A 14,713-nucleotide genomic window follows, 5' to 3' on the forward strand; every position below is an offset into this window, starting at 1 on the left:
GCTCAGGTCATGATCTCAAGGTCATGGGATCGAGCACGGCGTTGGGCTCTGTGCTCAGCATGGAGTCTGCTTGTCCGTCTTCCCTATGCTCCTCCCCCCACACTCTCTCTCTCTAAAATAAATAAATAAAATCTTTAAAATAAAATAAAATAAAATAAAATAAAATAAAATAAAATAAAATAAAATAAAAACACCTCTCAGGGCGCCCTGGGTGGCTCAGTCCATTGAACATCTACTGAAATACATTCCTTTCTTGTTTCACCACTACATGTCTCTCTGCCTGGATTTTCTCAGTGGCAAGTAGTCGAATCTCATTTACTTGGGACCCCCAAAGGCAGGTACTCTTGCACCCCTGTGCCCTGGCTATACCCCCACCCACAATCAAATGATTCTTAAATTTATATTATTTCCAGTCCTGATTTGTCTTTTGAGCTACATATTACTATATCAAATCACCTTCTTGTTATTTCCATCTGGAATCTTAGAAGCACCTCAAACTTAACTTCTAGAAAATAGAACCTTGTTTTACCCTTATCAAATCCACTCTTCATCCTTCTTCCCCATCATGGTTAATGGCATGACCATTCATTCAGGACAAAAATTTAGAAGTCAATCTTGACTCTTCTTTTTCCTTGACATCCCAATATTAACAAATCCAAAAGGAAGTCTTGTTAAGTCTATCTTTAAAATATATCCTAAATATGACTGTTTCTCACCACCTTCATCGGAGCACCCTAATGCCCTAGGTCCCAGTCACCATCCATGATCCTTAGCCTTCTCACTTGTAACTTTTTCATTCCACTCTTGCTCTCATTAGTCTCTTCTTCGAAGCAAGAGTGACTTTAAAAAAAAAAAAAAACACATGTTCTAAAAATTGAAAAACTGTTATCTGGAATAGAAGCAGGATTCCAGAAATATATTCAAATATAACAAACTACACAGACCCTAAGTTCTTTTCTGCATGGCTACTAATTTACACAAGAATACTGATAAAACTGAAGATAGCCTCCCTACAATTTCTAGGCACTGAATTCTCCTATGGCTATGCTTTAAATATAATCTACTTCTGTATATAATTCCATTATGTAATCAGCTTATTGACAGATCATGTACCAGATTATGCAAGAACCCTGCTCAAAATTTTCCAAAGGCTTCCTATCATATTTAGAATAAAATCTCTTTGCAAAACTATACACAATCTAGGACGAACCAACCTCCTAACACCTTATCCCTCTCCACTTAACTCCTCATCATGCTGTGCTATGTTGTACTATAGCCACAGTGGCCTCCCTGCTTTTTCTTGAACACAAATTTACTATGCCTCAGGGCCTCTGAACTGGCTATTCCCTTTGCCTGGAACACTCTTTTTCCAGATATTCACATGGCTTGTTCTCATATCTCATTCAATTCTCGAGACTCAATACCTCCTCAGAGGTCTTTTTAACTAATACTTCTTAAATAGTCTCTCTCTCTCTCTTTTTTTTTTTTTTGGTACTAAAATAGTCTCCTGTTCTCACTGCCCATCACTCTTTATGTCGATACACTGCTTTGTGTTTATTCACAGCATATACCACTACCTAGAATTATGTACTTATTTGTTTTTTATCTGTCTTCTCCAGTAAAGTATAACCTCCACAAGAGCCTCATTTTGGTCTGCTTGTTCACCACTATAGTCCCAGCATCTACAGCCATGCCTCACACATATTATGTGCTCGTTAAGTATCTGTTATGTGTGTGAATAAACAATAACCTGGTAATAGTCTAAAACTTAAAAAAAAGATATCTGGAAAAGAAATGGGATTCCAGAAATATATTCAAATCCAGCAAGCTACACAGAACCGAATTCCTTACCTGCTTTGCTATTAATGCAAGACCTTCACTAGAATGAAAAAGATGCTCTCATAATTTTCAGGCACCTAAATTCTCACGTGCCCATATTTTAAATATAATTTACATTGATGTAGACAACTCTATTATTATATACTTAGCTCATTCAAAATCAGTATTTCAACTTCTGTGCAACTACTTTGCTAGAAAATGAAAATCACAATCAGTACCAAGTTAAAACAAAACAAAAGGTAAAAAGGAGACATTAGAAGAACTGAACTGTAGGTATGACAATGTAAGGAGCTCCACTGACCTGATCCCCAGTAAAACTGGTAAAAATTATCTTAAAAAACTAAAGCTCCTGGAAACGGTCCTGAGGGCAAATAACAAATGAAGAAACATCTATACAAGAAAACTGAAAATTCTGTGGTACATGAACCCAAACCATTCCCTCCCTCCTCTCTTCCAGAGCAGAGAGAGTGGCTCCACTCCTAACTGTTGCAACCAAGGACACAGGACTCCCTCATTCCCCAGTTCCCAGCTGGAGGGCTTTCTTCCCAGAGAAGCAGGACATCATTCTGAGGTTCTTCTAGCTCTCTGTTGCTTAGGAGGCTATGTCTTGGCTTAGTGTGGGTAGAGAAGTATATGTTCCTTTCTTGCACCCAGGCCAGCCTCCACTCATGGAATGGAGGCTCTACCTTGGGTATATGTTGACAATACTGGGGGCCCAAGAGCCCTTCCTCTGGCTCAGGAGTCAGTGCTTCCATGCCAGGAGAGACAAACTGAGAGATCTCCACCTACTGTTCCATCTCAGCTCTTTAAAGATGTCATGCAGAAGCTCACCACAGTCCCCGGCCCAACTTTAGAGCCCTGGCTCAGAGATTTTGCAAGAGAAAGGGAGCAAGAGAAAGGCCTTTAAAAAATATACCTCCTAATCTCTTCCCAAAGGAAATTACCTTGTTTGCAAGAGTAAAGTTTAAACTTAAAGCATTTCTCAAAAATAGGGAAGGTTATGGTATAGGGAATTGGAAGGAGATTTGTGGATCTAATGAAGATAAAGCCAAAACTACAGGTGACCAGGTAAAAGAGAACCAGGGGAATGAGACATCTGGAAGGAACCCTTCTGAGGTCAGACGAATCCACTCTGACCTCAGAAATTGAATTAGACTAGTTTGTCCAGGAATTTATGCCCCAAGGCACTACTGTAAACCACAGAATAATCAGCCAGCAATTAGTGGAGTTTAAAAACTGGGTTTGGTCAGGGAAGGAGTAGTAGAAGAGAGCCCTACCAGTACAAGTGTCATTCCAGAGTGACTGTAGGCAGACTGCCCCAGGAGCAACAACAGAGACCTAATACCATGTTGCGGAGCAGAAGGGGAGGGTGACAGGGGGAATAGCCTTCACTGAAACAAAGCCAGTTCAGTCCCTAAACAAATAAACAAGCAAATAACAATAACAAGCCCTGGAAAGGAGGACCAGTATCTAAAACTGCTATATTATTTAAAATGTCTAGTTTCCAACAAAAAAATCACAAGGAATCAAAGAAACAGGAAAGTATGACCCACACATTTGGGGGTGGGGAGAAGCAACAGAAACCACCTGTGATAAAAAAACCACCTAAGACAAAAAGATTTCAGAGTCGCCATTATAAACATGTTCACAGAACCAGGAGCTTGATTAAAGATGTAAGGAAAGCATGATGACATGGTATCAGAGAATATCAGTTAAGAGAAAATTTTTTTAAAGAACAAAATGGAAATTCTGGATACGAAATGTACAGCGAAAATAGAATTGTAGGACATAGAAAGAGCCTCAGACTGCAAAAAACACCCTTGATCCTAAAGGGCCAACGTGTGTTCTTACTACAAATCCACTCTAAGTCTTGTCTAACGTACTTTTTTTTTTTAAGATTTTATTTATTTATTTGACAGAAAGCAAGCAAGAGAGCACAAGTAGGAGGAGCAGCAGAGGGAGAGGGAGAAGCAGGCTCCCTGTTGAGCAGGGGGCCTGATGCGGAGCTCGATCCCAGGACCTTGAGATCATGATGGGAGCCAAAGGCAGATGTTTAACTGACTGAGCCACCCAGTGGCTCTAATGTACTTTTTTTTAAAAGCCACAACTTTCAATAATGACCGAGCCACCCAGTGCCCCTAATGTACTTTTTTTAAAAGCCACAACTTTGAATAATAAAATCAATGAACTCTATCCTATAATTTAATCACAAAATCTATATGCTACTTCTTGGATGACACCTACTCTATACATAATTCATATTTCTTTTTTTAAAAAGTGATACTATAAATAACAGGTTAATTCTCAAATATTTAATAATAATATGAAAAATCTTACTGGTCTGACGTCACCACAGGAATTGGTAAATTGTCGAGCCAAGCCAAAATCAAGCATGTAACATTTCCTACATGTACTAGGAAAGCGACCCATGGCGAAGTTCGACTAGAAAAGCAAAGAAGAAAAATATACATATTCTTATAATACTAAATCCTTACATCTATCCTTCCTATATTTTAATTCTTCTATTTAAGATCTACATAATACATATGCCTCAAATACACTAATCTAATCCATGATGTTTACTGGATATTAATACATAATCTCATTGGGGGTTCTATTATGCTTAGGAGCAGGTAGCTTTGAGGAACAAAGAATTTAAGTGATGGTACAAAGTTACATACAACACTGACTTAAGTGGAACTCTATGTTCCTTGAAATTCTAGTCTAAGTCAGTGCTTTAAAGACAGCCCAATTCTTCCTTTTTTAAAATGGGAGGAACTAGGAGTGAGCATAATTGAATACATAGCTAGAAATTTAAACGAATTTCCTATAAGCATCATAAAGCTGAATTTCACTAAGCATAAAAATTAAAATTCAACTTAAGAAAACATTTCAAAGCAGACTTACAGAAAATACACTTTGCATTCTTCCCTTAAAAAAATAAATGTAATGTTAAATGAGCACAGACTTGCAAAGATGGTATGTAAAAAGAGAATTTGTAAAGGAAAAAGCAAAATTGCTACAGAATTGTTAGCTTTTATTTTAAAATACTGTTCTACTTGAGCTTTCAGATGAAAATGGAAAGTCTTCAGTCACCACACTTCTCAAGTAGTGATGTTTAGTTTGGCATAGAATTAAGAGCAAGAGAAATCTACATTACATTAAGTCTGACTCTACTAACGTTAATTTTAGTTGGCATTTTCATGTAAACTATTCTAATTTTAGAAATCCTGTAGCAACAGACGGGTGTAATTTTCAACTGCACTAACCAACACATGCTATATTTATAGTAAATACAGTATATCAGAAATGGATCATTCCCCTTGTGAGCAATAAAAAAAACCAAGAAGGAAAAATAAAAGCGTGTTTCAGTTTTGGAAATGACAATTCCTAAGAAAAAACAGAATAGAAAAAAATACTATATATTGCCACTGTAGCGCTCAGAAGAAAAAATAAGGTCTTTCATAATTGATGGTTCCTCATAAGTACAATCTGTCACTTGAGAAATAGTTAGAGAACACAATGCATACATCTAAAAGCAACATATGTATACATTTTTACCCGGTATCAGGAAAAAGAAATCTAAAGAATAAATTCCAATTTAGTTGTAAGGCTAAGTAACTAGGAATGTTAACACACATAATAATAATAGTGAAGCATTAATAATTTTTAATTTGGCTGTGAGCAACATTTTCATTGTATGAGAAAAGCTCTTGAATGTTAAATTGTAGTTTGTAATTAGAATTTTTTTTAAAAATTAAGAGGCAAGTTACATTTTGCTTCTAGTTACAGAAATTAAAATGTTACCTTGTATTTAATAATAGAAAGCTACATTCATAATTTATTGTGTCCCATCATCAGATTAAGAGTACAAAGCAAACTCATTCTGTGCTCTGACTTGAAAAGGCCCCTTACCGGTTTGATGTCTCGGTGTAAGAATCCCACAGAATGGATGCTCTCGATAGACTCCAGAATCTGTCTACCCAACCGAAGAGTAGTGCTAATAGTGAATGTGCCCCGGGACTGGCTACGGCGTAGATCTGCCAGATTCCGACCCTGGGGAAACCAAATCAACACTTTCAAATATGGTACTATGTTATAAGAGAAGACTGGGAAATTATTCATTTACCATTAAAAATGTTTTGACAGGGGAACCTGGGTAGCACAATTGGTTGAGCATCTGACTCTTGGTTTCCGCTCGGGTCGTGGTCTTGGGGTTGTGGGACGGAACCCCAGATCGGGCTAATGCTCAGCGGGGACTCCGCTTGGGATTCCCTCTCTCCTTCTGCCCGTCCCCCTGCTCATGCTCTCTCTCTCTCAAATAAATAAATCTTTTAAAAAATGTTTTGACAGAAAGAGCAAGGATTTTACCCAAATCATGATCCTCTCATTCAAGTGAAGAGATTCCATTAAGATAATACATGAATGTTTCAGACAAATTTAAGAATAACCAGAAGTTTTTGAACATATTATGTTTTTGAGTCATCGTGTTTTCCTCTCATTCAAGTGAAGAGATCCTCTCATTCAAGTGAAGAGATTGCGTTTTCCTCTCATTCAAGTGAAGAGATCCTCTCATTCAAGTGAAGAGATTCCATTTCAGACAAATTTAAGAATAACCAGAAGTTTTTGAACATATTATGTTTTTGAGTCATCGTGTTTTCCTTTGTCTTTCATGCCATAACAAAATATAGTCTTATTTGAAAATATAGAAAATACATGTACCCAGAGCAGTAATTCCTCAATACTGCCCAACATACTCCCAAAAGAACGACTTAATTTTTCTGTGTCATGGTTTCCTTATAAAATGAAGCCAATGATACCTACTTCACAATGTTTTGTGAAAATTAAACAAGATCCACGTAAAGTGCTTACCATACTGTCTGGGACACAGTAAGTACTCAATAAATGCTAATTATTATTATTATAAACAAAAATGACATGAAACGAACTCAATTATTTATAGCAATAGATAAAAGCAACGACTGTATCTAGACTGTGCCAGATGTGTTACATCATGACTGCATTTAATCCTCAGAGTTGCAAATAGATGCTGCAGGTGAAGAAACCGAAGCTCAGAAAGTTTAAACAATGTTAACCTATTAAGGTAAAGTTGTTTTCCAAATCTAAACCTGTTTGAATTTGAAGTTTTTTTTCCCCACTTCACAGTGCTGCTCCATCCGGAAAGTTCTTTGTTGCCTAGATAACAAACCAATAATTTGATGAGAAGAGCAGGGCTACAATGCTGCAGTTCTATGGCCCAAAGAATGGAAAACGGCTCCTACATCAGAAGAGAATTTAAATATCCCGATCTCTCTATTCCCAAAATTTTGTAGTGTTTGTTAGGGATTAATACCACTAATACCATCACCTCAACTGAAGACAGCTGATTCGCTTCTGAAAAACTAATAAATTCTTAAATTACTTCAGTAGCACTTAGAATACTAAAGAGCACTCAAGTAATTGAAGAAGTGAAAAATTACAGGAAAAGTCAGGAGCCCTTCATATTTCATACCTTCTTTAAAAATGCAGTTTTCTCACAGTATAAATTGGCAGTTATCTTTATTACTATTTTTTAATGTTAGGAGAATTTACTGTTCTCTACATCTCAGCAAATGTAAAATAAGTGATAATCTACAACAAAGAATTTTACGATCCCATGAGTAGCTAATAACTTATTAGCATTCCAATAATTTTTTCTCAAAAATCAATATTTTGATTTCCAAAAATATACCTAAGAAATACTGGAACTTTATTTGTAAACAACTTCCACCATTATAAAAGCTTTTGAAAGAAAATCAATTAATTCGATTTATATTAGCAATAATTCTAAAATTTCGAATCTTTAAAAATTTTTTTTTATTTTGAAAGATTCTATTTATTTGTTTGTCAGAGAGAGAGAGCGCGCGTGCGAGCACAAGCATGGGGAGCAGCAGGCAAAGGAAGAAGGAGGCTCCCCGCTGAGCAAGGAGCCAGATGCAAACCAGGATCCTGGGATCATGACCTGAGCCAAAGGCAGACACTTAATCAGACTGAGCCATCCAGGTGTCCCTAAAATTCCAAATCTTTTAAAATGTAAATCTAAGGTATCAATTAACAAAATTCAAAAAGGTAAAATATAAGGTGAGCAAGAGTATAGGGAAAAGTCATTTTTTTGGGGGGGTTATTAACATGGTAAATACATGCAGGTTTTATCCACCAAATTATACTTCAGAGTAGAAACTAAAAGTAGTTATTATCTGGTACAGAGAAAAATCGAAAACAATCTGTATATCAATAAACGAAACGTTAAATAAATTATGGTATACTCATCATACTGACTGGTATGCAGCCACCAAAAAAAAAAAAAGAATCCTTATTCATAATAACATAGAACGAATATTACTGAATGAAAAAAGCAAATTCATTTTTCTCTAAGTAATTCTATAAATTTAACATGATCTCAATAAAAATGCAAGTGGATTTTACTATTAAAAATGTGAAATACACCTAAAAAAATAACATAATGAACTCTCATATAGCTATTCATCACCAAGAATTAACAATTATCAATTCATAGCCAATCTTGCTTCACCTGTTATCTACTCCCCCTACTTCCCCTGCAATACACATCCTTTCCCTTCCCACACATATATATGCTGGAATATTTTCATGTAAATCCCAACATCATTTCACCTACATATATTAAAAAGTGTATAATAACAAAGAGATAAAAATATAAAAGAAGTTGTTAGCAATCCTATTATCACAAATTTGAACTGAAATATCAACATGAACCATGATCTATTTTCTCTTTTAAAAAATGTGTGTCCTGAACCCATCCACTTGAAATAAATTTAAACCTATGGTCAACCCAGTTGCAAGAGATACCCATAGCCTCTAGTGTTTGCAGTCTCTAAATATCATTTCCCATGAAGAGGAATCAGGGCTTAATGGAGAAATGGCTGCATCCAGCTCTGAAGCATGAAATAGACAGGATGAGTTTGGACCAGAAAGTAAGGATGGTATCAAAGATTGCTGCAGTCTGGTCTTATTAAAATGAATCAGGATCCAACTTGAAAGAAGTCCTGTTGGCCAAAGATGGAGTAATATGAACACTAAAAAGAGAAACAACTGCAATAATTGAGAAACATAAAATACGTGGAATCATATTTTTTTAAAAAGAAAGAGCTCATCAGTGCTCTTTGGAAAATATTTAGGGAACCAACTCATTATATGAAAAATAGTAAACAGAAGAAAAGAAACAAGTATTAGTCCTGCCCTTCCTGTATAAAATTTATCTCAGGTAACCTAATAGTTGGTGGAGTGCTTTTATGAAGAATTCCAGCTAATAAATTAAGGAAAACTGATAAAATTAGAATAATACATCTGCAACCCCACTGAAGTAATGGATCTAGGCAATAATTACTAATGGGTTGATAAAACCTAGGAGAAAAACCACTGGGGACTTTAAAAAGGATGCATCAGGCTGACTGTCCCTAAATCTCAAGGATCAGTCCTAACAATACTAAGCACAGACAATCCAGACATTGCCTACTGATGTGATACAAAAGGAAGCATACCACTCCCCTCTGAAGCACTCTGGCTAACTAAAACAAAAGATCTAATTGCCAGTTTACAGAAAATACAGGGGATAGAAGAACATGTTAAACAAAGGAGGGAGATAATCAGCAAACTCCAAAACATAAGAACTTCATAAGACAAATGACTTCATTTTCATCAATGACAATATGAACAACAGCAACAAAGAGCTGTAAAAACAAATAATAATAAAGGGAACCTATAGAATAAAAGAGGTTTAAGAATTATATCCACCAAATGCAATGTGTGGAACCCTGTGTGAAACCGGATTCAGGTAATCCAAATATTAAAAAAAGTAAAAGACATACAATAAGGAAATCTGAAGATTATCTTGATATTTAATGCTATTGTGAAGGAACTACTGTGTACTGTGCTTAAGAGGAGAAAAAAGGAATCTCTAACTCTTAGGAATACACATTCACATATTTCCAGATAAAATATGCCTTCAGTTTGCTTTGCAATAATCTGGGGAGAAGAGAGGAGGAATACACCGGGAATAAGACGCGCCATATACTGATAACACCTGAAGCTGGGGGATGAGTACATGGGTGTTCATTACACTATTCTATGTTTGTGTATGTTTAATTTTTTTCATAATAAGAAAAAGTTTTAAAAATATGGCAGCTCCGATGTCAGGCAATCTAGATCTACACCTGTATGGTTACAAGATTCAAAATATTTTTTTGCCCCCTCTAGGTGATAATGCTCTTCACAAAATATCACCCTTTGGCTATCCTAAAACTGCTCATATAAAGTCTCAATGGTGAAAGGAAATTTCATGAGACTTGTCCCAGGTCTTGCTGGTAGAAATGAGAAAAGAAATAAGTACAACTTCTTGAACTCATAAGATTTTAAGAGCCACCCAGGCAGTCCTTAAAATTTTCAAGGCAGGTATTATACAACTGAATCACCAAGAGGAAAAGAATATTTAAGAATAGTAAATTTAGGGGGCGTCTGGGTGGCTCAGTTGGTTGAGCATCCAACGCTTGATTTCAGCTCAGGTCATGATCTCAGGGTCATGAGATCTCAGGCTCTGTGCTGGGCAGGGAGCCTGCTTAAGATTCTCTTTCAACCTCTCCTCCCATCCCTCCCCACCCCCATGAAAAAGAACGTATTTAGGATTTTTAGAAGAAATTGAAAGTACCAGTGAGAAGCTGAGTATGTAAATTTTATCACAATATACAGAGGGAAACCTAGTAGTTATCTTCGATATGTCGTGTAAGACAGAGTACCCTCTAACAATTATACTAGCTTTAGTCCAAATCAAGTCAATCGTAACTGTACAGATAGGGGGCTAATGCTGGATTAATTTTCTTATGAACAGGAAAAAATACAGCATGCAAGTCAAACAGAAAGGTTCTTGGATAAGTCCAGAGGAACTTGCCAAAGGCCACAAAGGCTGCCATTATCTGATATACACCGGTTTCCTTAGTTTTCCCAGACTAAAAACCTTCCCATTTCCAAAAAGTAAGATTTAAATAACTGTAAATAAAATAAAAACAAGAAGTAAAATAAAAATGAATATGTGCTAAGACTGAGAGAGATTCTGCGACTAAGAAAGCTCCTATCCATATTCTCCAGTCAGTAGTAACCCAAAAACAGAACTGAAGAGTTTTCTCTAATTGTGCCAAGAATATCGGCCTCAGGCTTCCACAAAGCCCTAACACCCACCAAATCAGTCCGTCCCCAGGCAAACCACAAACCTCCTTGAGCTTCAGCCCCTTCACTTGCAAAATGGGGATAAAACCTGTTCTAGCCTCTCCATGGGGATCAATAAGAGGGTGAGGATCAAATAAGGTGTACACTAACTCCAGAAGAAAGCTCTACAGTATCATACAAAAAGTTACATTATTAGTGGCCAAAGTGAGAGAAGGCAGGGTCTATCTATACTAATGACCTAAAAAGATAACAGGGATAACTGCTTCAAGAGATAAAACTATACTGCCTCAAGAGACAGTGAATCACATGACCCAAAGACTTTAAGGCTATCATTTACAGAAAGATTACTATCTTTAGATCTAAATCAAATGCTGAAGGATAGCGGAGGGAAATAAAAGCATTCTGATGAGAAGAAACATTAGGCTAGGATCTATGTCTCTGAAATCACTACTATACAGTTAAGTTGAAAGAAAATAAAAGAATCCAATGTCCAAAAACAAATTTTGCAAAAGATGAAAGGAAACCCTCCCTGATAACTCTAAGTTAGGCAGCAACGTGAATCAGGGTTTTACACTTTTGAGAGTGACTACAGTTCAGAGAAGGCGTGTGTGTGTGTGTGTGTGTGTGTGTGTGTGTGTGTGTGTGTGTGTGTTCAGGGGCAGAGGTAGTTGTCAAAGAGAATGGGATGGTTTCCCTCTTCTCCCTGCTGCAGTCAGTACTCCAAACCTCCCTTTCTGAATTTCTTTTCTCTGCTGCCCCAACCCAACTCTACCTTCCATCTAGGGAACAGAGCTATGTTAATGAATGAAAAAAGAAAAAGGAATGCATTTCTCCTATGTATCAAATAAGGCTTAAATTTTCAAGCAAAGTTGGTTCTTGAGCACATAAATTAAAAACTTTAAGGTAACAAAAAGAGGAAGGAACAGGGACAGGGCAAGACTCATATCCAGAAATCCATGTGGGGACTGAAAATCTTTGCAATGATGACAATCAATGAAGATAATGGATCAACTAAAATAGTTGACAAGAACAACCCTTCCATCTTTGGAAAAATCTGTCAAATCAGTTTAAATAAAATTCCATCTGCATAATATAAAACATTCTGAGATGATACCAAGAATTCTGTTTTTATTCATATCCACTGAAATTAGGTACTTTGATCAAAATTGAAATATTTTAAGATACATTTCCAAGTAACCTACCTGCAACTGCATGACCACATAGTTGAATCGATCATTCCTCCCACAGCCAATAAATCTACAAACATGGTCTTTCCCTGGATAAAAGAAAGAAAGAAAGATAGAAAACAGTGGAAAAGGTTATACTATGGCTTCTCTTCTAAAAAATTAATAATTTGTTTTTCTGTATAGTATTTTATAATTGAATATAAAGGACCTGTCTTAAGAACCTTAAAAACAGAAAATCTGTATTATTCAAATTTTCTACCCACCTCCCCCTGGACCCTACACTGCTCCGTGTGTAATCAAATACATGTTTATTGAATGAATAAATAAGTGAACGAGGGAATAAATGAATGATAATTTATTTAGGAAGTAAAGAATTAAAAGGTCATTTCAGATCGACTTGCCCAGACATTATACATATGACAAGAGAGAAGAGCAATAAATAAGAACTCTGTTAGGAATATAAATCCTGGGGTGGGGGGGAAGGACTATAAATCCTGAACTTTGGATATGGTCTGCCATTCGCCAATATATGACTTCAGTCCCTTAATCACTTAATCTTTCTGGGCCTCATTGATTTGGATTAGTTCAGTGGTTTTCAACTTGAGTTTTACCTACGAAATCCAAGGAGATGCTGACTAGGGTGCAGAGGAAAGCAGAGGTGGAGCAGGTAAAACTCTAGGGTCTGTCCTGATTCAACAAAAGCAAACAAAGGTCCTAGAAAAGGATCAAGACTGGTGGGCTCCAGGGTGAGAAGAGGGATTTTGGCTGGAGCACAGTGAATGAAGGCAGAACAGAATGAGACAATGCTGGAAAAGCAAGAGGCACGAGGCCCTGAAAGGTCTTAGACTCCATAATAAAGAAGGTGAACCACATATAGAGGTCAATTTTTCTCATCCCTGGCTACTTATCAAAATCATCTTGGGAAGCTTTGTAAATTCCTAAACTCTTTACTGATTCAGAATCAATGGGGGAAGATACAGGTTGGAACTTTTCAAAAGCTCTCTAAATGATCCAAAAGCAGATGGGCCATGGATGGACATGTGATCTACAGATCTATTGCTGGGTAATGAGAAGCATCTGAAAGATTTTAAGATGAGGAAAAACACTTAAAACATTGTACTTTAGAATACTGCTATGGTGGCAATGAGGACAGACTACACAGAGGTCAATTCTAAAGGCAGAGAGGTCACTCTGGGGACAGTTACAATATCCCAAGAGAGAGAATAGGGTTTAAAATATAAATAGTATAGGAGAGATGGAAAAAATAAGATAAATATGAGAAACTAAAGACAGTTTTTGACTAGAAACTGGTACAATTAAATGGTAAGTTGTACCAAAATAAGAGAATATACAATAGGTTGTATAGGCTGTAAGGGATATTAGAATGTGGAGTTTAAGGACAACCTGCTGAATTCAGCAGACAGCTGTAATTTCAAGCATGCTGCTGATTAAAAAGCTAAGCTGCAGAAATACATTGGGGAACTATTAGTTCATGGAAGGTAGAGAGAGCCCCACACACAGATGGACGACTGCCACGGTGGAAGAATATAAAGAATGAGAAGAAAATTATCCTACGAACAGCATTTTAGAAAACGCAACACTTACGGCATGGGCAAAAATAGAAGAACGCATGAAGGAAATGAAGTAATAGCCAGAGAGGTATGAGGAAAAGATGAGAAAGGGGTATTATAGAAATATAATGAGAAGAAGCATTTTAAGGCAAAAGTGGCCAATGGCAAAAGCCACAGAAAGGCTGAGAAGTGCTGGTTAATATAAAAATTAGGAAGTCACTAGTGAGTGGAAAGGGCTGCAGCCAGTCTTAAATGGATTAAAGTGTAAATCAAGTATGAGGCAATGAGGGCGATCTTTGAAGAAGTTTGCCTGAAAAGTGAACAAGTTACACGCCAAGAGCTAGAAGGGCAAGATTTGCTGAATGAATGAGAAATACATCTCAACATTAAAAAAAAAAAAAACACCACCAAAAAACCTTTCTACCGACTGACTTAAATTATAAATACAATCCAGACTTGTCTTAGTTACCAATTCAACTTCTTTTTTTTTTTTAAAGATTTTATTTTATTTATTTGACAGAGATAGAGACAGCCAGCGAGAGAGGGAACACAAGCAGGGGGAGTGGGAGAGGAAGAAGCAGGCTCCCAGCGGAGGAGCCTGATGTGGGGCTCGATCCCATAACGCCGGGATCATGCCCTGAGCCGAAGGCAGACGCTTAACCGCTGTGCCACCCAGGCGCCCCCAATAATTCAACTTCTTTTACACTATTCTCTCATTCTCTGTGCTTTTGTTGGAAAGGGTTGAAACCGGCAAGAAATAAGTTCAGTAGGAGCAATAATTCCCTATGTGTACAATGCATGTACATCACTCTACATGTACTTCACAAATGTTTGCAAAACTGTGCTGTCACCTAGTAAATTGCAGTAATTACTCTTTCC

At 36.8% G+C, this 14,713-nt stretch overlaps 1 protein-coding gene across 1 annotated transcript in view; it reads right to left on the reverse strand.

The window, feature by feature from the left end:
- TTBK2 (tau tubulin kinase 2) overlaps positions 1 to 14,713 on the reverse strand; it is a 100,003-nt gene that overhangs the window by 53,266 nt on the left and 32,024 nt on the right. The window contains exons 3-5 of the mRNA XM_008702185.2: positions 12,279 to 12,352; positions 5,755 to 5,895; positions 4,177 to 4,281 (exon numbers count right to left, since the gene is read on the reverse strand). Of these exons, the coding sequence (XP_008700407.1) occupies positions 4,177 to 4,281; positions 5,755 to 5,895; positions 12,279 to 12,352 (320 nt within the window). The remainder of the gene's footprint in view (positions 1 to 4,176; positions 4,282 to 5,754; positions 5,896 to 12,278; positions 12,353 to 14,713) is intronic.

The sequence above is a fragment of the Ursus maritimus genome, unplaced genomic scaffold (assembly GCF_017311325.1).
Source record: "Ursus maritimus isolate PB19 unplaced genomic scaffold, ASM1731132v1 scaffold_35, whole genome shotgun sequence".
In the NCBI taxonomy this organism is placed as follows: Eukaryota; Metazoa; Chordata; class Mammalia; order Carnivora; family Ursidae; genus Ursus; species Ursus maritimus.